This window comes from Penicillium waksmanii (assembly GCF_028829765.1).
Source record: "Penicillium waksmanii strain IBT 27052 chromosome Unknown utg000010l:1.0-3698451.0:1.0-3701458.0, whole genome shotgun sequence".
Classification (NCBI taxonomy): domain Eukaryota; kingdom Fungi; phylum Ascomycota; class Eurotiomycetes; order Eurotiales; family Aspergillaceae; genus Penicillium; species Penicillium waksmanii.
The window spans coordinates 409,059-431,954 of NW_026643256.1; the positions used below are offsets into that span (position 1 = coordinate 409,059).

The 22,896-nt window shown below is 47.4% G+C and overlaps 8 protein-coding genes across 8 annotated transcripts; 5 read left to right on the plus strand and 3 right to left on the minus strand.

Annotated features, from left to right (window-relative positions):
• Positions 1-811: 811 nt before the first annotated feature.
• N7481_012102 (beta-mannosidase) lies at positions 812-3,614 on the plus strand (the record flags this gene model as incomplete). The annotated part of the gene is made up of 5 exons (XM_057271321.1): positions 812-942; positions 998-1,963; positions 2,028-2,458; positions 2,515-2,750; positions 2,832-3,614. The coding sequence occupies 5 exons, from the start codon at positions 812-814 to the stop codon at positions 3,612-3,614; spliced, it is 2,547 nt and encodes an 848-aa protein (XP_057115509.1).
• A 1,285-nt stretch (positions 3,615-4,899) lies between these two features.
• Positions 4,900-6,718, plus strand: N7481_012103 (uncharacterized protein; the record flags this gene model as incomplete). The annotated part of the gene is made up of 4 exons (XM_057271322.1): positions 4,900-5,089; positions 5,175-5,444; positions 5,517-6,190; positions 6,254-6,718. The coding sequence occupies 4 exons, from the start codon at positions 4,900-4,902 to the stop codon at positions 6,716-6,718; spliced, it is 1,599 nt and encodes a 532-aa protein (XP_057115510.1).
• Positions 6,719-7,232: 514 nt separating this feature from the next.
• On the minus strand, positions 7,233-9,540 carry N7481_012104 (fungal specific transcription factor domain-containing protein; the record flags this gene model as incomplete). The annotated part of the gene is made up of 3 exons (XM_057271323.1): positions 7,233-8,117; positions 8,195-9,407; positions 9,464-9,540. The coding sequence occupies 3 exons, from the start codon at positions 9,538-9,540 to the stop codon at positions 7,233-7,235; spliced, it is 2,175 nt and encodes a 724-aa protein (XP_057115511.1).
• Positions 9,541-10,952: 1,412 nt separating this feature from the next.
• Positions 10,953-12,165, plus strand: N7481_012105 (glycoside hydrolase 5 family protein; the record flags this gene model as incomplete). The annotated part of the gene is made up of 3 exons (XM_057271324.1): positions 10,953-11,625; positions 11,677-11,805; positions 11,876-12,165. Coding segments are annotated over 3 exons (1,092 nt in total), but the record flags the coding sequence as incomplete, so codon positions are not given.
• A 661-nt stretch (positions 12,166-12,826) lies between these two features.
• Positions 12,827-14,511, plus strand: N7481_012106 (uncharacterized protein; the record flags this gene model as incomplete). Its single annotated transcript, XM_057271325.1, has 4 exons — positions 12,827-13,103; positions 13,180-13,311; positions 13,367-13,669; positions 13,724-14,511. The coding sequence occupies 4 exons, from the start codon at positions 12,827-12,829 to the stop codon at positions 14,509-14,511; spliced, it is 1,500 nt and encodes a 499-aa protein (XP_057115513.1).
• Positions 14,512-17,893: 3,382 nt separating this feature from the next.
• N7481_012107 (glycosyltransferase) lies at positions 17,894-19,436 on the plus strand (the record flags this gene model as incomplete). The annotated part of the gene is made up of 3 exons (XM_057271326.1): positions 17,894-18,426; positions 18,482-19,099; positions 19,172-19,436. The coding sequence occupies 3 exons, from the start codon at positions 17,894-17,896 to the stop codon at positions 19,434-19,436; spliced, it is 1,416 nt and encodes a 471-aa protein (XP_057115514.1).
• Positions 19,437-19,562: 126 nt separating this feature from the next.
• On the minus strand, positions 19,563-19,966 carry N7481_012108 (uncharacterized protein; the record flags this gene model as incomplete). The annotated part of the gene is made up of 2 exons (XM_057271327.1): positions 19,563-19,808; positions 19,919-19,966. 2 exons carry the CDS (start codon positions 19,964-19,966, stop codon positions 19,563-19,565), a joined length of 294 nt encoding a protein of 97 aa, XP_057115515.1.
• A 441-nt stretch (positions 19,967-20,407) lies between these two features.
• On the minus strand, positions 20,408-22,540 carry N7481_012109 (uncharacterized protein; the record flags this gene model as incomplete). The annotated part of the gene is made up of 2 exons (XM_057271328.1): positions 20,408-20,604; positions 21,559-22,540. The coding sequence occupies 2 exons, from the start codon at positions 22,538-22,540 to the stop codon at positions 20,408-20,410; spliced, it is 1,179 nt and encodes a 392-aa protein (XP_057115516.1).
• Positions 22,541-22,896: the final 356 nt, after the last annotated feature.

Below are 22,896 nucleotides of genomic sequence, written 5' to 3' on the forward strand. Positions count from 1 at the left end.
AGTGGGCCCTATACTGGACCCTTAATTTCCTCACACTCAATTCGAGTCACTTGGCAGTTACGGAGTTGAAACTGGTTTCAACCCAAGCAATATTTGGAATCAACTAATCATTTGACCCAATCGTGATCGGCCTCGATAAGCTTGATTATGGATATGAAGTATCGTGTATGAAGAAGTGAGTGGATGACCGTTTGCGTAGGTGCTTTGCGAAATAAAATGTTGATCATGACGGGCATCATCTGGATATTAGAAAAGAGCAAATACACAGGAGTGGGGTAATTGATCTACGTAGACACTTTGGTCATTTTGACGGAGATTTAAAATGCACTTGTTCAAATATCTAAATTCGGAACGTGCGGCCTCCCGTATCAAACAACCTGGCCCACGAAGATGAGACAGAGCTAAAGTCAAAAGCAAGAGCAACTTGGAGAGCCCCAATTCTGCAGCAAAGGAACTACTGTATGACTTGACTAGCAGTGTTGTCGCATATTGATGTTCAAGATCTGCACTTGACTTTTTTTCTTTCTTTTTTTTGGGGGGAAGGGGGGTTTAACCATTCAGGCGCTCCGCCTGCAAATATTCGAAAAAGGCAGTGAGTGGGCGGAGACCGAAAGTTCCGTTACCTTTTCGGCAGCGCGATAACCACCTTGTATAGATGCGTGTCTCAAAGCCGGTTCATAATTTGGAGTATTATGAATAATATAAATACCTTTAGGCATGATTTCCAAAGGCCGTGCTAGGGGTAAATGGAAGCCGTTTTGTGTGTTTGCCATTGCTTTGAAATATACCTGTCGCCTGATTTTCTGCAAAAATGAATTTTTTTGAACTACCGTTGTCCAATGGTTGGACATTCAAAGACCGGGACGATCATGGCCCAGACGCATGGATGTCTGTACCGGCAGTTCCCTCTACTGTGCAGCAGGATCTGATTGCAAACAAAAGGTTCTATTCGCGAGTGGTATACTTAGCGATTCCTAGACTAACCCTGAAAATATAGACTCGAAGATCCTTACATCGGTTTCAATGAACTAAAGGCCCAATGGGTCAACGAAAAATTATGGATATACCGAACAGATTTGAAAAGACCTGATATTCCGACCGGCGCGAAAGTGGACATTGTATTCGATGGTCTGGACACATTTGCATCAGTTACTCTCAATGGCCAGAATATCCTGACAAGCAGTAACATGTTTATCGGTCATCGGGTAGACGTCACAAGATTTCTGCTTGAATCCGATGGCCCACATGTGCTAGAGATTGAGTTTGATTGCGCTCAGTTAAAAGCCCAGGAGCTACGAAGCAAGTACCCAGACCACAGATGGGAAGGCTTCAATGGCGATATGGCACGCCTGGCTGTGCGTAAAGCTCAGTACCATTGGGGTTGGGATTGGGGCCCAGTCATTATGACTGCCGGAATCTGGAGAGATGTACGCTTAGAGGCATACTCTGTTCGAGTGGCAGGGTTATGGCCGCAGACACACCTGGAGCACAATCACAAGACAGCGACCATCACAGCTATTGCTGAAATCGATGCTGCCATCCCCGGGTGTTATACAGTCAGCTTTTGTTTGTCTCTTAGAGGAAAGCAGATTGCCTGTCAGAGCTTTTCAGTGGAAGTAAACTCCAGCAAGAGCATCGAAGCAAACTTGCAGATCAACAATCCAGAGTTGTGGTGGCCTCATGGGTACGGCTCTCAACCTTTGTACGATATGTCGGTTTCGGTTTCAGGAGGTCCTGAAAAGGAGCTGCATAAAATGTCCAAGCGTATTGGCATTCGATTTGCTGAAGTTATTCAACAACCTGACAAGCACGGTAAATCATTCTTTTTCCGAATCAACGGGGAGGATATCTTCTGCGGTGGTTCTTGTTGGATTCCAGCCGATAGCCTGCTTCCTAGTATCCGCCGAGAGCGATACAAAAGTTGGATTGATCTCATGGTAAAGGGAGGCCAGACCATGGTCAGGTAAGCTCAATGATGATCAAAAGTACTCAATCGAGTCTCTGTTTTATTACTGACCTCTGATTAGAGTTTGGGGCGGGGGAATATACGAGGATAAAGCATTCTATGAGACTTGCGATGAGATGGGACTGCTTGTCTGGCAAGACTTTATGTTTGCCTGTGGAAATTACCCGGTTTGGCCTGAGCTACTGGAATCGATTCAGCGAGAGGTCACCTACAATATCTGCCGCTTGCGACACCATCCCTCCATTGTTATATATGTGGGAAACAATGAAGACTACCAAGTCCAGGAGCAGGCGAATATTACCTACAATTACGAGGATAAGGATCCGGAGTCTTGGCTAAAGACGAATTTCCCTGCACGCTATATCTACGAGAAGCTACTGCCGGAAACAGTGGCAGAGCTCTCCCCAAGTACATTTTACCACCCAGGGAGCCCTTGGGGTGATGGAAAAGTCACGTCAGACCCAACTGTTGGAGACATGCATCAGTGGAATGGTAGGTCTACCTGATTTGCGTTATAGATCGGAGTCTTACTGATATATCTGTACTAGTTTGGCATGGAACACAGGAGAAGTATCAGATTTTTGATACCCTCGGCGGCCGCTTCAATAGCGAGTTTGGTATGGAAGCGTTTCCACATATGTCAACGATTGATTATTTTATCGAAAATGAGTCCGACAAGTTCCCGCAATCGCAGGTTATGGATTTCCATAATAAAGCGGATGGTCATGAGCGACGACTAGCGACCTATCTCGTGGAAAATTTGCGCACGGCCACAGACCTTGAGGTAAGTTAATACTCGGCCATCCAGGGATGGTTTAACTATAGTCTTGCTGTGTTCAAGAGTTGTACTCATGACTATATACAGACATATATTCACCTTACCCAAGTGGTGCAGGCAGAGACGATGATGTTCGGGTACAGCGGATGGCGTCGCCAATGGGGCAATGACCGTCAGTGTGGCGGAGCATTGTTATGGCAAATCAATGATTGCTGGCCGACGATCTCATGGGCGATTGTTGACTACTTCCAACGGCCTAAGCCTGCCTACTACACAGTGAAACGTGTGATGGAGCCCCTGGCGGTTGGCGTTCGCCGTGAACACCATGATTGGAGTGTTGTTCACGCGAGACCCCCAACCAAGGCAAAGTATGAAATATGGATTGCGAGCAGCCGCCGCGAGTGTATTAAAGCCACTCTCGAGCTTCGGTTCTTGTCAGTAGTCAGTGGCGAAAATATACGGCCCCCAAGTGTTCACGATGTTACCATTACTCCTAATGGGACAACCAATATTGTCTCAGATGGAGTTATTGATCATATCGCGCAGCCTGAGCCTCATGTTCTTGCCGTACGACTCTGGGTGGACGGTCGCATTGTTGCGCGTGATGCCGATTGGCCGCAGCCGTTGAAGTACCTTGACTTCTCTGACCGTGGGCTGGTAGTAAAGGCTCAGAATGGGAATGTCCCAGGACAGCAGAGACTCGCTATTAGTGTACTAAGACCTGTCAAATGTCTCGTATTTGAGGAACGGGATAATGTGCAACTCAGCGATAGCGCGTTGGACATCATGCCAGGGGATGAACAAGTCGTGACAGTTTCGGGGCTCAGGTGGAGCGACTTACCACTGAAGTATCGCTTTCTGGGCCAGTAAGAAAGTTATTTTTTATTCCTCTGCCTTGGATTATCATCAAGTAGACAAATTATTTCCAAGATACTTGGACTTGATTTATTGAGATGTCGAATCTGACTAAAGGACGTACCGGCTATCGGGGAAAGTCGAAAATTGTCATCTTTCCATTTTGAGAACATGAAGCTGCCCAGGTGTGGTAGGATGGCTTGGTGCTACTTTTGACTATGAGACATCCTACTTAAGGCCGGAAATATACATGCTTTAGGGTGTTGGCGAGACGTTTCAGCACTTTGTAGTAGTAGGCTCTTACACATAGGTATCGCAGGGCCCAACGGTACCATCTTGTCTTTTTAATCTGCTACTAACCCATATCCAGATCTGAAAATAAATAAGTTCATTATTAGGGTATATGATATACTACAGTTTCTCCTGGGTTGATGGGATTAAAACAAGACACATTATTAATTTGCAGGGCTGATCCCATTGCAGGAGCCTTTTTCAAGCCTGTCAAATATCCAATGCGCTTTTACCAGTCCCTTGTGAGTCAAGGTGCGCAGATTGACTGGCTCCAAGGCCCTTTTGCGCTACCAACATTGATAGCTCTTCCTAGTTAGTTATCAAAAAGGAAAAGAGAGTCCTGAGGTACACTGTAAGTATCCAATCTGTAAATTGCGAAGAAGCTTTCAGAAATAGCCAAAATCTTACCGAAAATAAAAATACACGTAGCATTTAATCGAATTGTAACTCCGTAATCGTACAATGATTATTACAAATTCATCATCTCCCAATTTCATGGCACAGAAAGCGTACTTTTTCAGAATCGGAGGTCACTCTAGGCGTGCCGCAGTGTTGGGTCGGCCGCAGTCGGAATGCGAAGGGAGGCGGAATTTGGCCTATTCGGGAAAGGAGGAGGCGGAGATCGCAAATCTTCGCTTCAACGCAGAGGGCGAGTCGGGTACTAGGCATACGGGATCACTCCACAAATTTCCTTTGGCCTCCGGTGGTTGTAGTGTCTGGGGTAATTGAGATATAGTATTGGGTTGTAGCATGCAAAGGAGAATCTCCGCCACTCTGCGTCTCTTTTGGCCAAGGAGATCCCCAGGCAGCATCCGTTTAATTGTTCATGGGGGGGATTGATACCTTGATACTGTCAATACTTAAGAAGTGAAACACACATCTTACGCGTTACTAGAGAAGGAAATGATCTGCCTCTCCAAAGCATTTAACTCTCTCGATACACCCTCATATGATCTTGGTGGTTTTGTATTTCCGAGCAGATCTCAAATCCCCAGGATCTTTCACAATCATGACAGCAGAATCGTTGCACTCTCAGACGACTGAGAATAAAGGATCCGGCGAAATGACTCACCTGGAGATAGCGGATGGTGTTAGAGTCGAGGTTCTCCAAGGCTCAATGGCACTGGACCTGGCCAGACGAACTGATCCCCCCCAACCCGTGGAGTCGGTCAATGCTAAGGCTTTACGGATTTCTGGCCGTGGGATATCTGTGCTCAGCCTTGAACGGTAGGAGCGATGGATGAGAAACTCTCCGATCCATGTCAGCTAATAAATTGAATCTAGGGTTCGATGGTTCACTAATGGGCTCTCTTCTTCCTATCGCCCAATTTAGAGATACCTTTGGGGCCGGGCTGGTTGGCTCTCAAGCATCTTTAATCCAGGGAATGTACACAATTGGAGGTGTTTGTGCGCTTTTTTTTGTTGGCTTCCTGCTCGACAACTTGGGTCGACGTTTTGGCATGTTTGTGGGATCACTTGTGGTCATTCTTGGCACAATTCTAGGTGGCACCGCCAATCACATCGATCAACTCTTGGCCAGTCGGTTCTTCCTTGGTAGGTGACCCCTTTCAATATTCAGCAATACGATGACTGTCAATACTAGAATGCTAATGAAAGGCAATTCAGGATTTGGATACTCTATCGCTGCTTCGGCTGCGCCAGCCTACGTTGTCGAGATGAGCCACCCCGCATACCGTGACCTGCTGACTGGTCTATATAATTGTCAATACTATGTTGGTGCCATCGCCGCTGCAGGAGCCTGTAGAGGGTGTTTAATGTATCCCGACTCCCGTGCGTGGCGTATCCCAATTTGGTGCCAGTTAATTTCTTCCTGCTTCGTTGTGATGTTTGTTTGGTTCATACCTGAATCCCCTCGATGGCTTTATAGTCATGGACACAGTGAGAAGGCCTGGGACATCATCACCAAGTACCACGGCGAAGGCAACCGACAAAATGCCTATGTCTCACTCCAAATTCGCGAATACCAGGACGCGATAAATTTAGAAGGTTCAGACAAACGCGCATGGGACTTTCGAGAGCTCGTGAACACCAAAGCTGCGAGATGGCGGCTTGTTTGCGTGGGAATTGCATCCTTCCTTAGCCAGTGGTCAACGGGTGGGATTACAACTTATTATATGGGTGGGCTTTTGGAAAGCGCTGGCGTGACCGATACGACTCGTGTTCTGGACGTTAACCTCGGATACACTGTTCTATCTGCCGGAGGCGCTTATATCGGTGGCGCATTGACTCCTAAATTGCGCCGCCGACCAATGCTAATGGGCTCATCTTTTTCTGCGGCTGTAAGTACTTATGGTTTTTCAGACACCTTTTGCGTTCTCAATTTGGTGACGTCGTTCATTTAGATGCTTTTTGCTGGATTGTCGGTTGCTACTGGTATTTACGCGAAATCAGAACAACCGCCAGCCGCTACAGCGGCGATCGTGATCATTTTCCTCACTGGATTCACTTATAGCTTTGGTTGGACACCATTGCAGGCCATGTATTCTGTTGAATGCCTGGCATATGAAACCCGGGCGAAGGGCATGGCTATTTACTCCGTCTTTACCAACATAGCTTTGCTTGTGAACCAATTTGGAATTGGGAATGCCATGGGGGCCATCTCATGGCATACCTATATCATTCTGGCTGGGTGGAACGTTGTTCAATGCGTTTTCATCTACTTTTTCGCTGTTGAAACGTGCAAGCGAACTCTCGAGGAGCTCTCAGATATCTTCTCTGCTCCCAACCCGAGAAAGAAGAGCACACAGTCCCACCACATTGTGGTGTCTACAGAGACTGATGAGGTGTTGCAGACAAAAGAGGCTTAGTGATGTATCCTCGGTTTCTAGGTGATTCATCTCAATTTTGTTTGGGGGCATATTTACCGATCATGTTTTCAGGGTCCTGAAATTTAGTATGAATTGCAAGATCGGCAATAGTTCTCGTCAAATACGATTAAAGCGCTTCTCGCCTAACTAGAGAATCCTTTCAATAAAATTGCAGAGAGGATAGTTCCAAAGATGTGAGTGAGAAGAAATGTATTTTAGCTTTCAATTACGTTTAAGCCCAATAAACTCTCCAATAAAGCTGTTCAATCATATTTTTGATGTCGCCCATTAGGGTCTGCTTGGTGGCCACGAAAAGCCTCCCAGGGCCTGGTTTCTCCAAAGGATGATTTGCAATGGGAATCAGGATTGGCATAGCTGAACCAATTGCAGGTACGAAAAGACGGGTGAGGTCAATCTCGCGCAAATGTTATACGTAAATTTGAGCCAAGGAAAATAGGCGGTATTTCAGGACTTTCCGAGCACCGATTGTATAATAATCAATGATAATTTTCATTCATCCTTGACGAACTGGCATTTGAAAAATAGAAAAGTCTTGATTTTCGAACCCAAGACCCGGAGCTTCTGGCCACATATCTTCAACACCCCAGCTTAAAAATTCCCACATCGATTGTGGCGGAAGGCTTTCGAAAGACATCATCGTCCAGTCCAAAACTCGATCTTGTGTCGCAGGTGGGTCAGGATCAACGTCGTTCAATTGAGAGATATTTTGGAAGCCGAAACACTCCGCTGTCGTATCTGGAGCTTTTTCAACTGCACCAGTGCCTACTAGACAAGCTTCGAAAATACTCGAAATGACTTCCAAGGAGCGTTGTGCAGTATGTCCGTAGGGCTTCATACGTTCGATTGTCACCATTGCTGTCTCAATCTGTGTCTTGCAGGATGCAAATAAAGCGTCTGGATCATCATCTCTCAGCTTAGTAGATAGACAAACTAAGGGTACCATAATTGCCTGAAATAAGAACCAGACTCCGTTCCAGCCGATCATTTGATTTAATCTCGTCGCCATGGAAATTGCTTGAATTGCAGTTTGTGCAATTTCGCGGCACTTAAGAATGGCATTTCGCTCCTCCAGCCTGAGGGTCATGAAAGGAACCCTTCGCATCGCGTAGCTCAAAAGCTTTGGACGATATAAAAGCATTCGTTGAGTATGAAATCTCCAGTGCATCACCGTTCTCGCGGTGTACAACGACTCAGGACATGGTTCGTGATCTTTGAGAGCCGGGGGTAAGTTTTCCCACCACTGCAGAAGCTTTGAGTCCAGATCAAGGATTTCCGCGGATGTGATCATTGGCATGGAGGCTAATGCTTCCTGTATTTTTGAGGAGACTTTGATAAATTCGATATTTTCGATTAATGGAAGGACTTCTAGAAAGTTACCCTAAAAAGCATTGATCACACATTAGATTTCAGTCCTCAACATAGGATACAGATGAAATGGGACATATTGAATCGTACCTCGTCAAGCAAGCGAGGTTTGGCGACCGTGATGGTCGGAGCAAAGAAATCCATAGACGCCCGACCCAGAGTTTCATGGCCCCATGTTTCCAGGCAGCAGAGGGACCACCATATACGGCGTTTATATTCCCGATAGGCGGTACGCGTCGGGTCTAGCGCTAAATGGCTATCGTATGGCTCACGCTGTAGTCCGAGTGAGACTGCCATGCGTACAGCGGCACCTATTAGGGAGTACCCAAGGTTTGGCTGGCTGATATAATGACAATACCAGCCTCCGATGAGACCAAGGGTTTGAACTGTCTCAATAGTGGGCGCTCCGAGGGTCGCCAAGTTCAAAAGATTCATTGAACGGTCAAAGTAGGTCCTGTGGGAGTGGTTATCTGGGCCCGAGGCCGCGATACTACCCAATGCGAACACTATGTTTAACAGTGCTAGCCACTGGTTATCTTTCCTGGTCCCAACAAAGTGGGTGGCGCGAAATGACTTCTCGTCCAACAATGGCGCGAGACTGTGAAAGTCGACAAAATACGCGTCTAGGATTTCGCCTTCCGAGGGCATGTGGCCGGATTGTGTACTTAGCGACGGGGTTGGATTTGCGGTTTGGTCGCCCCGATTATGTGGTAAGACAGTGGATCCATTTGGCTTGGATAGCGGCAGCAGCCATGTGATGACCTTCAAGGCTGCTTGCGTGGACGAAATTCCTAGGTACGAGGCCGGCTGTCGAGTGGACAGGGACAGCGCGTTGACATCATCAGAGATCTGCTCTAGAGACCCGTCTCGACTAGGACACAAGCCTTGACCGAGACCGTCATCGGGCATCGAATGCAAGGACTCTAATACAGGCTGTCCTATAGACAATGTCGAGTTATGGGCGTGTATAGAAGCGGCGACGGTCGGCGAGTCGTGATGCTGACTTGTTTCTGACCCACTGCCATTCATCAACTCTAGTAGCGCTGCCCGGGGCAAATTGACAATTTCCTCTGGAGGCATTTCTGGAAACAGCCTTTCTAGCGCGGCTCGATATTGTTTCAACGATGTGCGCGAATTTTCCGAGTGGCTACTTGGTTTAGTCCATATGCTTGAATTCGAAGAGCCAACGCATTCGGGCGGTTTACCTTGATGACTGTCGCCGTTCTGGATATGCACACAGTTCCGGTGTTTTGTACCAGCGACAGGATTCACACGGCTTGTCGCCTGTGCATTTGATTTTTCGCTGACGACAGGAATTACATGCCCGTACCATCAGTCCTCGCCGCCCCGTTCGTTCACTGCGCCTGAGACCGCTTGGGGTTACGCAGACCTTCCTCTCCATTCTGCGACTGTGAGGAATCAAACGCGATAAACATGGTGACGGACAGTGACTGCACGGTAATCAGTGGGGAGGGGAGGAAGAAGGTACAATTGGAATGATCCCAAGTTTACCTGCAGTAGTAGTCACGGCTATGAACCCATGGCAATTGCATGTGGGGCTGCCAGTCTTTACATGAAAATCTGATTCATGACAGCCTGGAGACACCAACCTACAACCCCCACATTTTCCAGTGTCAAGCTGCATTTTAGCTTTTGGCCCCAGGGCCACCCATCGGTTAGCTTTTCTGTTTTATTTTATTCCGGGGAAGCAGGGATTTTTTTAGGGCGAGGGACTCACAAGAAGTGAAAAGAAGCATAGGTGGGTTTGCATCCATTCGTGCGATTCCGAATACGCCGGGCGCAATCGTGTCGGTTGTGTCTGTTGCGCATGTGTCTTTCGTGGGCTAAGTTGTTTTTAGTAAGAGCAAGGCGGAGTTCGCCTCCTGAGCACCGTGTCGGTTTGGGATGAACCAATCGGCCATTGAGGCCTGCCGAGCAGCAACCCCTGCTGTCTGGGGTTAACAACGGCATGTGGATGGCATGTGGATTCCTTCGCACAAACCCTTGATCCTCAGGCCAGTGTTTCACTATGATGAATCGACTTGCTGATCCCCCCCCAAAACGTACACAAAAGGAGACACCAAACGGCTTCGTTTGGTAAGGAAAGGCGGAGAGTTGGCCAAGAAACAACTATTTTATGTTTTTTTGTCTGACATTTGGCTTCTGGCGATCTTTCGGTTGTCATGTAGAAGGAGAAATTACTTCAATCCCACAATCTTGACCCCAATCTAGAGTATCCCTAGCAGATGTAGATACCCGCGCCCGGTGAGAACGAGAAATGGTCAGACCCATAAGGCCCCCTTGTAATTTTCCTCTGTCAAATAGCCTGCATTGATTGCTTGATATACAGAGCCTCTACCTAATCAGCGTATCACTTTACATACACAGCTCCACTGGCAGGTCGGAGTCAAATCCCCTCCGAGAAACCGACAGTGGAAGGCGCCAGATTTGTAGAGGACTCATTGTCAATATCAATCGTCTAGCTTCCCATCGCCAAAACCAATGGCCAACATTCAATTTGGAACCTTGGAACTCAGGTGGGTCAAAATGAAGTTTAACAAAGGAGAAGTATCCATATTAGACAAGGAGTCTCGAAGGGCATTTTGAATTAGGATTTTACAATCTTGGGAATAATATACTAGGTACTAGTATATAAAGGTGACGGTCCCAAGGTTGTTGTCATTAGGAAGTCAATCAAGACATTGCCTTCCAAGGTTCATGATGAAAGTTTCTACTATCCTGCTTTCAATCGCCTGTCTAGTTGCTCAGGTAGCAGCTTCCTATCCGAATCTTCGCCAACTTGGTAAATTGCGAGATGGTAACTACTCAATAAACAATGAAGCTATAGTACAATACACTGACCATTTTTGGCCCAGCCCGGGCGCACTCCATTCGTCGGAACACCACCAGCGGCGACGTTCCCAGTACCCAAGGGTTAAATTTCACGATCGACGGTCAGGCAGACTACTTCGCCGGCACAAATAGTTACTGGATTGGTTACCTGACCAACAACTCTGATGTTGACCTCGCGCTCGACCACCTGCATGAGTCCGGACTCCGCATCCTTCGCATCTGGGGCTTCAGTGATGTGAACAGCAAGCCTACCGACGGAAAAGTGTACTTCCAACTCCTGCAGAATGGAAATGCGACCATTAACACTGGCTCTGATGGTCTCCAACGTCTCGATTATGTTGTATTTGCCGCTGAGAGGCGGGGTATTAAATTGATTATCAACTTTGTCAATAACTGGTCCGACTATGGGGGTATCGACGCATATACCACCGCGTTTGGAGGCACTAGTACTAGCTGGTACACTAGTCCTACAATTCAGGATGTCTACCGCAAATATATCAAGGCCATTGTTTCAAGATATAGTCAGTCGTCCGCGATATTTGCGTGGGAATTGGCCAATGAACCTCGATGCAGTGGCTGCAACACATCCGTCATCTATAACTGGGCTGCATCTACTAGTGCTTATATCAAGTCCCTCGATTCTAAGCACATGATAGCTATTGGAGATGGTAAGTGAAGTATTGAACCCACCAGTTTCCGATTACTGACCTCGTATGCAGAGGGATTTGGCTTGGATGTTGGCTCAGACGGGAGCTATCCGTTCACATACGCTGAGGGCCTCGACTTTGCAAAGAACCTGGCAATCGACACAATTGATTTCGGAACTTTCCATCTCTACCCTTCCACTTGTATGTATAATGGCTCTCACATTCTTTCGTTCTTCAGCTTGAGGGAACAATACTAATGTGAGCTATGTAGGGGGTGTTGCTAACTCTTTCGGCAATGGCTGGATTACGGCTCATGCCAAAGCCTGTGCAGCAGCGCAGAAGCCCTGTCTCATGGAGGAGTACGGGGTCAAAACCGACAAATGCACCACAGAAGGCCAGTGGCAGCAAACAGTCCTTGGCACTAAGGGAATTGGCGCAGACCTTTTTTGGCAATATGGAGATAAGCTCAGCACCGGGAATACCCCGGATGATGATTATACGATTTACCGCGGCACGGATGATTACAAGTGTCTAGTTACCGATCATGTCGCTAATAGATAGGTACGGGAGGTATCGCCAGGAAGTCCCTGACTTCTCACTGTTCGCCGACAGGACTCTTGGCTGGAATTGTGTTTAGCAGGAATCATATCTTAGTGGCAATCTGCCAGTTAAGACGTATCCTACCTAGGTAGGAAATCAACAAGCCACTCATTACTACTAGTACTACTCCTCATTATTCCATGGTGTAGATGCCTAAAGGCACCCTCGGGGCTAATATATATATCTCGTTTCAAGAGGAGTACTAATATTTGGGAGAGTATCTTGAGCTGAAGTCAACATTTAGGTATTTGAAGGAAGGTAGGGCAATGGAAGAGTTCTGTTCTAGCAGTGCATGACCCATGACGTCACGAGGCATCTGTCCGTAGTTCAACGCCGCTAATAATTATCAAGTCCGTTTCAAACTTATGCTCAATGACCTTTGGCACCGTTTGCTTCGATGGAAGTGCCTAGCCCCATCAGAGATCTTGGCACTTTACTTGTGTTACAAATCGAAGAAAGTCTTTCGGTACTCGCTGACATCAAAGGGGCCGAAGGACCGAAAAGCGACGCCCCACCTCTATTATTTTGGCCAACGATTCATCTTAAAAAGGCTGTTGGCTTTTTTGGAGGTTACCTTTCAACCCAAATTTACTTACAGCGTGAGATATTCATCGAATCCAGCATGACATCGCAAATTCTACTTCGGAATGCAACCATCCTTGTCCCCTCAGGTCAACCAAACGACTATGTTAAGCCACTGCGTGGCCATTCATTGTTGATCGAGGGTAAACGAATCTCCAAAATTGCGACCACCATCGACCCGCCTACCGGGGCTCAAATATTCGATTGTACTGGAAAAATAATAGCGCCTGGATTCATTGACACGCACCATCATGTGTGGCAGACGCAGCTCAAGGGTCGCCATGCTGATCAAACCTTACTAGAATACCTTCCCACTGGTGCGTGCCCCTTTGCTGGTTGATGAGCAGTTTTTTTGGGAATTTTATTTTTTTAAGCCCCTCGGTACTGAAATAGGAAATATGCAAAGCGCCAACTACATCCCGGAAGATGTATTTTGGGGTGAACTAGGAGGCTGTCTGGAGGCTTTGGATGCAGGAACAACGACCTTAGTTGACCATGCCCATGTCAACATTTCATCGGCCCATAGTGAGTGCCCCGTCTAATATTGTTAGATATAAGGCGGGACTAATGTGCTTGTCAGCCACAAACGCGATCGAGGCTACGGTTTCATCGGGGATCCGATCAGTATTTTGCTATGCGCCAACCGCCAAGACCCAGGACTGGACGCCCGAGATAACCATCGAGGGAGGGCTGCTGGAGGATTGGGTCATAGAGCAGTTCGAAAGCCTTGGTACTGCCGCGCCTTTTGGAGACGGTAGAGTTCAAATGGGGTTCGCTTTTGATGGGTTTATGTTGCCACGAGATCAGGTGGTTTCTATTTACAACAAAGCTCGGAAGCTCGGAGTAAAAGTGATAACGACTCATTATGCTGGACTGTACTTTGGTGAGTCAAATTAAGGGATCTCTTAGGACCAATATATTGACCTTGTAATGATAGGCTCGGATTCGGTGGTCGATACGCTTGATAGCTATGGCCTTTTGGGGCCAGATATCCTGCTCTCACATGCCACCAATTTGACAGCAAGTGATATCAACAAGCTAAATCAAACAGGGGGGTGGATATCGACGACTCCGGATACTGAGTTACAAATGGGACACGGAAATATTGTCTGCTTCCGGGAAGGTTGTACTGACATCTGCTCTTTGGGTATTGACTGCCACAGCAACAATTCAGGCGATATGGTTTCACAGATGCGCCTAGCGTTACAACATGAAAGATCAGGCCGCAGCGAGGAGCTAATTGCAAAAGGGAAATTTTTGCGCTCTCTGAATCTGCATGTTCAAGATGTCTTCCGACTAGGAACAATCCAGGGAGCTCGAGCAATTCACATGGAACAGAGCCTGGGCTCACTGACTGTTGGGAAACTTGCGGATATCGTCATATTCGACGGAGAAAGCCCCGGTATGGTTTGTGCCTCTGAGCAAGATCCGGTCGCGGCTATTGTTCTTCATTCTTCTGTTAGGGATGTCGACATGGTTATCGTGGATGGCCATATTCGGAAGGCGAATGGAAGACTTCTTCCGGTACAAATTGCACCGAGTCTGCCTGAAGTGGATATCTTGCCTCAAAGGATTAACTGGAATCAAGTTGCGAAGAACTTGATTGATAGCCGGAGCAGGATTGAAGAAGCAATTTCAAGAGCGAATGCTACAGATAAGGAACAACTCGTGGATTCATTCTTAAAACTCATACATGCGGATGAAAATAAATTCGTCAGTTTGTGAGATCCCTCCCGACCAGGGAAAGCGAGCTTTATCGACCAATTTGCATTTCAAGGCCGGGAAAAGCGAGGGGCTTTTTAACATTCTAAATACATAGTGACTTCTATTCGCATTTGGGAAGACCACAATAGCAAATCTTGGAAGATAGGGTGCTCTCGAATTCGGAGACATCGAAATAAGATTACCCATGCAATTGTTAAGTGCCAAGGCGGCGTAGGCATGGTCATAGCGCTCCATAAGTGCAGGGTAGTCAGTAGTTCGGATTTGGACGGCGTGTATGCCCCGGTCGGTTCCTCGCCCACGTTGTACCGGAGCATTGCGCAATCACTGGCGGTCTTTAATGTCGAAAGCGCGAAAGGCGACGCTGATATCGACATCGGCCCGAAATTCCAGCCCGGCGTGATAAGTCATCCTGCTCCATGGAAATTCAATATCGCGCCCTGTTCCGAAGAGCACGAGGTCTTGATCAACGCAGTGGAGAAAGAACACCCCTGGCAGAAGAGCGATGCCTCGGATTTGTGCAGCGCACCATGAGCCTAAGCAGGGTCAGTCCCATTTCAACACGACAGTTAGCTCGGAAAGACGAGGTTGACACATCGAGCTATTTGAATGAATAGCTACAGCTACTTTGGCGTACTTCCAAGTTCTCTCGAATTCGGCATTGAAGACCTCGCACTCGATAGCAATTTAAATGGAAATCCAATCATATTGCATGAAAAAACGCCACTTGAAAAAGAAAGCGACTTTGTGGGGAGCTGAAACGCAAGACCAGCTGATGTGCAGTTCAAAATTGCATGCAGTGTCACCTCCTTGTCGCAATCTATGCAGATCGTCGATCGTATTGAAGACAAAAAGCACACGAAGTGTATGTATGAACCCTGCATTAATTCTAGAAAATTTTACATCTGAAAAGACAAAACCAGTACTCCGTACTTTCGCGGATATTTCGACCTTATCATGCATTAGAAAAGCGTGCGAGGAGAAACATGCCTCGAAGGTTCGGGCTATTCCGTAGGAATGTGATCAATCGCCAACCCGATCAGATGGCATCTATTCATAAAATGTTGCGATATTTGAATCAGGACAATGAAGAGATTATCTTCTTTAATCCGAAATTTTTATTCTTCGAAGATTGCGATCGGAAATTCTCAGCAAATTTTCCAACTTGGTTTTTGGAAGAGTTTGGAATGTAAGGAATGTGTAGGGGCTTGACCAGCTTGGAAGACCTCGCGGAAGACCTCGTCGATCGCATGCAGGCAAGGGACACAAAAGTGTTACTTATGTGTGGGGCTTTAGATAGATACATCAAAAAAACGTATGTTCGAAATACATGTCGAAATCACAGTGGATAATTAATGCAGAATTGCTTTTTCCAAGTTCGATAGCGCTGACAACCACTTGCTCCTTTTTTTTGGTCATCACATATGTCGTCTTTTAAGAACGACGACTCCGTCGGAGATAGTTTCTTATTCAAACTGCCAGTTTACCTCCCGAAGCCATGTGGAAAAGCAAGAGTTTTCTAGATCGCAACTATTCGTCAATTACACCCCCATCGATAAATGACCTTCGGTATGAAGTGTATGGCGAGGAATCACCCCCAGCGGGAAACTACCCATCGCATGAAGGTATGGAAGAGGCCGACCCAAAACGCATATTCCTGCTTGTGTTTTCTTTGGCGTGCTTCGTCTTCGCAGCATCGATTTTAGTGACATACGTTGCGATTCTGATGTCAAGCAGACCTGCCGAGGCATGAAGGTAAGCCTGAAGAATGCTTACGTTAGATTGAATACTGAATGATCTACTATTATCCCGGTCCATTACCAAGCCTAGACCTAACGCATGATCCCGTCTTCTTTAGCCCGATGAGATCGTTATCTATCCCTTGTGAAATCAAAAATGACTCCCCGCCGCCTCCACAAAGTGCCACCACGATCGAGCAGTAGTTCGCTCAGATATTCAGGATTTGATGGCATATTTGGATTTGAGTTGAGGTAGCGCACTTGAGTCTTCCACGGTGTTATTGCAACGAGAGAATTTATACCCCCTACATTGGAGAAAAATCCCCGCATTGGTCCGAGAACAGGAGTTTCGAGAGGTATAGCTCGATTGGGTGAATGTTGAACTATTAATATGGAGTAATTCTATCGAACTTATCTGGATATAAGCTAGAAGGATGTGGAGAATATCACTGAGCTTCCAGACCACGCATGGTCTTTGTTCATGTACATAGTGGTGATACCCGCGCTGTGTTTCACATTGAGAAGAAAGTTTGTCTTCTGGAAGGACGGGGCGACTGCGTGGGGCGTAGGGCTCCGTGAGAGAAACTCCAAGCAACGATATTCAAGCATTGACAGATGGTGCGTGAAATGCCGAAGACTCATACGTCAATTTAACTGTGAAGACATTGGGTGATATTACCCCCCTGCTCAAATATTAGATAGTAACTGTTACCCCTAGTCGTTGTCACGATATCTGGGAGATGAAATGAACCGAGACTAGCTTTCTGACCATAATAGCCAAACCCTTGTGGGATTTGGCATGGGTAGGTTGTCGCTCCGAAGCTGATTGTACTACCCGCTCGTCTGGTCTGGTGGTGATGTATCGGGACAAGGACACTCTCGGGGGGTTTCTTTCTTCGGGAACCATACGATGTAGAGGTATACTCCATAATGTTGCATTGTCTCATGATTCTTGAGAAAACGCAACGGTTTTTTCGGTGGTATTTTTTCAAGAAAGGAGAAGTTCCTCCGTGTCCATCTGTCAGCGAGCTTAACCTGCGTCTGTGATTTCGGTAGTGCCGATCGGCCCACTTAATATCGTTGGATGCGGTTCGTCTTGCCAAAAAATAGAGTTTCTATGCTCGGACCAGGGTCCTGGCTCGGGGGTTATCCCTCACAATCCAACCCGAGACCGCCCTTCAAACACTGTTTCGTGTCGCCTCAAAAATGAGCCCCTCGCCCAGTGTTTCAATCCCACTCTAGCCTGTTTTAAGGTAGAGCCAGAGCCTAAACCTCGGTCGTAGAAGGCCTCTCGAAAGAGAGACTCGGGTAGGCAAAAAGGTCTGCCGAGCTGAAAGTTCAAATAGAAATGATCAACGCCGCAAATCAGCCTATTAGTGTCCCATGTGGCGCGCCTCATCCACTGAAACATGACTAAAGTGGAGAATGAGATGGGGACATCGGGCTCGCGGTCAATTATAGGCGTAGTAAAAGGGAAAAGATGTTCGCGTAACCCTTCACATCGAGCGAACGTAAACCCTACTAATCCTGTGGGGCGATCATTATCTCGTCTTTCACAACTAGCTTAAATTACGTTTGTCCCCGCAGAATTCTTTGCGACGCCCCTTTATTTCTATTTTCAAAGCGCTGCTTTTAGACCGGTCATCATGGCTTCTTCGACTCGGAACATCTTGTTCCTCACAAACAGCGAGTTGGGCCAATGCAATGTGGCTCTCGCCGTCGCGGAGGAGTTCTTGCGCAAAGGCGACTTCAAGGTGCATTTCGCTTCTTTCGCACCCGTCGCCGACGAGGTGAATAATTTGCACAAGCGCGCCGGATGCGAAAATACCGCTCAATTCCACGAAATTCCCTCGCCATGCATGACCGACTTAGCGATTCGCAGCTGCGTCGGACTTCTTTTCCACAAGCCCGGCGTGAAGGGCGCGACAAAAGGATTTGCCAAGGTTGGCCGGGCTATGGAGAGTTGGAGGCCTTCGGAGTATAAACAAGCGCACGATGCTTGTGTCGATATTTTGAACAAGCTTCAACCGGCCATGGTTGTCGTGGACCCAATTCTCCATGTTGGTATAGACGCGTGCCATGCCGCAAAGACTCGGTTCACCGTTCTATGGCCTGTCCCCATCAAGGACGTGGTTGTAGTAATTCAACCAAAGGCAGCAGTTCTCTGGAAGTACCCAGTGTAAGCCATGACTATCATCCGGCTGAGAATCTGCAATTTCTAATGTCTCCCTTAGGACCGGATCTGGGTTTCCCTTCCCAGTGCCTTGGAAGCTCGTGCTTCACAACATGTACCTGATTTTCCGTGTCGTCATGACTTTGGCATTCGGAAAGCCAGTACCCGATGAGGTCAAGGATGGAAAGAAGCCGGAAGGGCGCAATCCATTTCCTCTGCCAAATGCCTACGAAAAAGACGCTTTGCAGCTCACTCCCGCTTTCCCCGAACTGGACTTTCCTTTCCAAATACCGGACAATGTCGTTAGCTGCGGCCCCATTCTCCGAAAGTGTCGGCCGTTGTCTGAACAGGACCCCGAAATGGATGCTTGGCTTCAAAAGCGTACAATTCTTATCAGTCTCGGGTCCCATGTCAAGCCAACCGAGAAGATTGCCGTTGACATGGCCAAGGGGATCGCAACAGTACTATCCAAGCAGCCAGATATCCAAGTTCTTTGGAAGCTGCGATATGACTGGGAGAGTTCATCGGCGTTCCAAAAAGTCCTCGGCTCACTCATTACCGCTGGCTCGGTAAGGGTGGTTTCTTGGATTCAGCCTGACATTATGTCCGTCCTGGAAACCGGACGAATAATTTCCTACGTGCATCATGGAGGAGCAAATTCGTATTTCGAGGCATGCAAGTAAGTTGAAAACAGACCTAACGGATCGGAATCTTCACAATTGGGACCGTTACTAACACACCCATCTTACAGAGTCGGAGTTCCACAGGTCGTTCTGCCTCAATGGCTTGACACTTATGATTGTGCGACACGAGTGGAATGGTTGGGCATTGGAGTGAACGGAAGCCGAAAGGCAGCACCCGGCATTGACGCAACCGAATTCTCCAAAGCTCTCCTGCATGTCTTGAGCGACGATGGAATTCGCACGAAGTCCGCTGCCGTAAAACAGCTATGTGAGAAGACGGAAGGACGCGTCGTGGCTCATGATCAGATCGTCGAGTTTTGCTCGACAAAGTAGTTGCTATATATTATTATGCATTCATAGATATACCCAATTTCATTCAATCGTGTCGTTATCGAATCTTTGAAAAACGCCATGTGCAGAGCGGAAAGAAACAATCCCCCCTCCCGGATCTGGTCTCCTTCACGAAAGTTCCCTGAGGACTTGTTGGACATCGGCACGCGCCTGTTGAAGATTGATATCGACTTGGCCGTTGACATGCCGTGCTTTGACCTCATAGTGAAGCTCCACCAGTTCCTTTGCTCGTTGAAGGTCCACGTTCTTCTTTGACGAAATCGCGTCCGTCGCGGTCGGGTCCGATTGGGATGATGAGGATGTGTCAAGGGTTATCTGGTGAGTATTTACCAAGGCCAGAGCGGCATGGTGATCCTGTCAAGTGTTAGTTCAAGCTCATCTGCTTCAGCCATGTTGACTGCGCTTGGGCATTGAAGTTCCCAGTGAGGGTGAAGGCGATCGTAACCATTGTTGAAAGCACTTACACACACGCGTAATGACGTGAGATCCGACAATATCTCCGCGACCTTCATCGAGATGTTTGAATGAAATGGGCAACTTTGGCCGAGGTTCAAAGTTGCGGGTGGAGGTGAAGGCAAGAGTGCGGAGACGGAGAGGAGGCGCTGTGATGCGATGCGATCATTCAAGCTGAAGTCTTGGCAACCAAAGGAAGAAGGCTTGGCACTGGTCGACCCCCGTTCGCCCTATCTTGTGTCATTTGAAAGGTTTATGTATATTATCAGTACTTACCTGGGTATTGAGTATTAGAGTTTAAATGTGTGGGTTCCAAATCTTTCCCTACATTCGAATTGAAAATACTACTATGTACAATGATATTAATTGATCAATACTATGATCTAGTAGTGATAGATATTACCTACTAGTGTTCAGTTTGGAAAATATATCTACAACTATCTCTACTAGCAGTAGTAAAAAAAGCTTGGTGACGGTAACACTGCTACCTCCAGAAACAATTAGCTCCCCGTGTCGAACGTGAAGAATCGAATAGCGGACTTGGAAGCATTGGAGGCGCAGAAAACGCCGCTTCCAGTGTAAAGCGTGCGGACGCCATGCTGTCGAATTGTGGATGTAAGGAGCTGTACCAGAGACTGTTTCTGTGCACCACCAGGTTGAAAGAGTTGTTGACGAGTTTTAGGTATTCTGTCGGATACTGAAAGGTGTGAAAGTGGTTAGTATGTAATTCCCCATTCATATTCGTTTTGTTTTGTTTTTTTCATACAGTGGTCAAACCCTCAAGGCCGCCAGCAGCACCTCCGGCGAGGATAGATTGCCATGGAGATACCTACTGTTTACCAGTTACCATGATAGATGCCAAGCTCCAACTTTGAACTGAATCTCAAGCCGTCATGTGATTACCCAGGTTCATATGCGTCGGGACCATGAGCCCACCTAATGAGCGAATGTGCTGACCAGCTCTGCGATGTGGATGGGAGCAGTCCGATATCGCGAATCGATGATCAAGACAACCACGGTTTCAGAGGTACGCGACATATTCTTTCGGATTTTGTCCAAGAAAAGGATCGGAATTGAATTTTCCAAGAGGTTCAAGTTGTTGGTCTTGGTCATGATACCTCCCCTCCGCATCTCGGACCACTTCAGATCCACCCGGAGCGCTCCAGGGTATCTGGAGATTGATGATATGGCTTGGCTGAGGAGTTTGCACTCCTGGCTGTCTGATCAGGAGTGGAAGGCTTTGATATGACTGGTAGATTATCCCAAGGTTTCCCAAGTAAAAAGGGACAGGAAATACAGAGTACTGACAATTCAAGTTGGAACATACGCTTACGCACAAGCTACTCTCCTAGAGCAACTCGTAGTCCATGGGCATTCTTAGCCATAATTCTTGCAAAAGCTCCTGATTTCGAAAATAATAATAGGTTCTCACAATTGAAAGCAGATCTCTAAACATCTTACTACTCGAAGCAGGTATCAGGGACTGCTAGATAAAGATAAGTACAAATTCAACCCCTTAAGCACAACCCCCCGAAATGACCTCACGAAATATCCACGCCGCATCCTGACCCCTCAAACCCCAGACCAGCAGCGCATGCCATCCATCCCACGCTCAGACCTCATAGCCATCCATCCAAATCACCATACTCACTCGAAGTAAGATCCTCATCAGTAATAGGCGGCAGATAGCTAAACCGATAAGATCTCTCCCCATCCGGAAACAGCACAGACCCATCCTCAAGCTTATGATCCAGCGCATACTCCTGCTTAGCCATATACTCCTCCTCCATGACCAAGATCTGCGCAAAGTGAAAGACAAAGTTCCAGGTCCAATGTTCATGACGCAGCCAGTGGGTGAATCGTCGTTGGTAGAGAGCACTGTCAAGACCCTCTATGAAGGTTTCGATAATATAGGAGTCGTTGTTGGTACTTGTAGGTCCGCTGCCGTGTATGGAGATCGACCACCGGCGCCGAAAGTCGTGGGCCGCGTCGAAGTATTCGCCGATTGGGCGACCTCTTTGGCGAATGACTTTTTCAACGCTTTTGGAGAAGCTTTCCCTGCTCAAGATTTGAGCAATGGCGTGTTTATCGGCGAGGCTGGGCTCGGTTTCTTTGGTTTGGTTTTGGTCGGTTTGGGAACGAGAGATTGTCAGGAGGGCTTGGGTGAGCGGCGACGAAGCAGGGCGCTCTCTGTTCGGATCGGTGCTGGGCTTTGCTAATCCCTTTGGTCGCGAAAGACCGGGTGGTGTCCTCGATGTGATGGTGGTATCTACCACATTCGGAGTGTTGTGGATGCCTCGGAGCGTGGCGATTGCAGCAAGCAAGGACTCGTTTCGATTCACGATTGTTTTTCCATCCTGGTATAGGGGATCGACAATCTCATGGAGCTGGGTTTGAAGGAGACGAAGGCGTTGTTGACCCTGGGGTGTCTGGTCATTCAGGGACGTGGCAACCGAGGCGACAATAACTGTGAGATCTTTGAGGCAGCGTGAAAGCCGAGTGACGAGGTCCTCGGTTTCCTCGATTTGATGTTTTGCTTCAATCATATGCTCTGTCAAGGATCGTTTCTCGCGTTGCAGTTCGTACTTCCAGAGAAGCGCCTCGGGCATCTTTGAGGGAGGATCCTGAGACATAGTGGTTGCTTCAAGTCTGTTGTTTTGAGATTGGTAGCTGAGGTGACTGGTTAGATGGACATTGGAAGAGAGCTCAAGAGATCAAACCAACCTTGGAAGAGGTGAGTTCTGTAGAGAGACGGATGAAGAGTTGGAGTGAAGAAGAATTGCGTGGGTATTTGAAAGGGGTGATGGAAGTCGCGGTAGGTAAACATACCCGCGGACGGAAAGGTTGCGTGATGCTGCTAGTAGTATTGCGAAGATCACACAGACTATAATTGGATAGACTACGAGGAAACCACAACTGGTGGAAATGAACTGGAAACAGAAAAAACTATTCATGGTTACTCTAGGACAACACCGTAAGGAACAAGTAA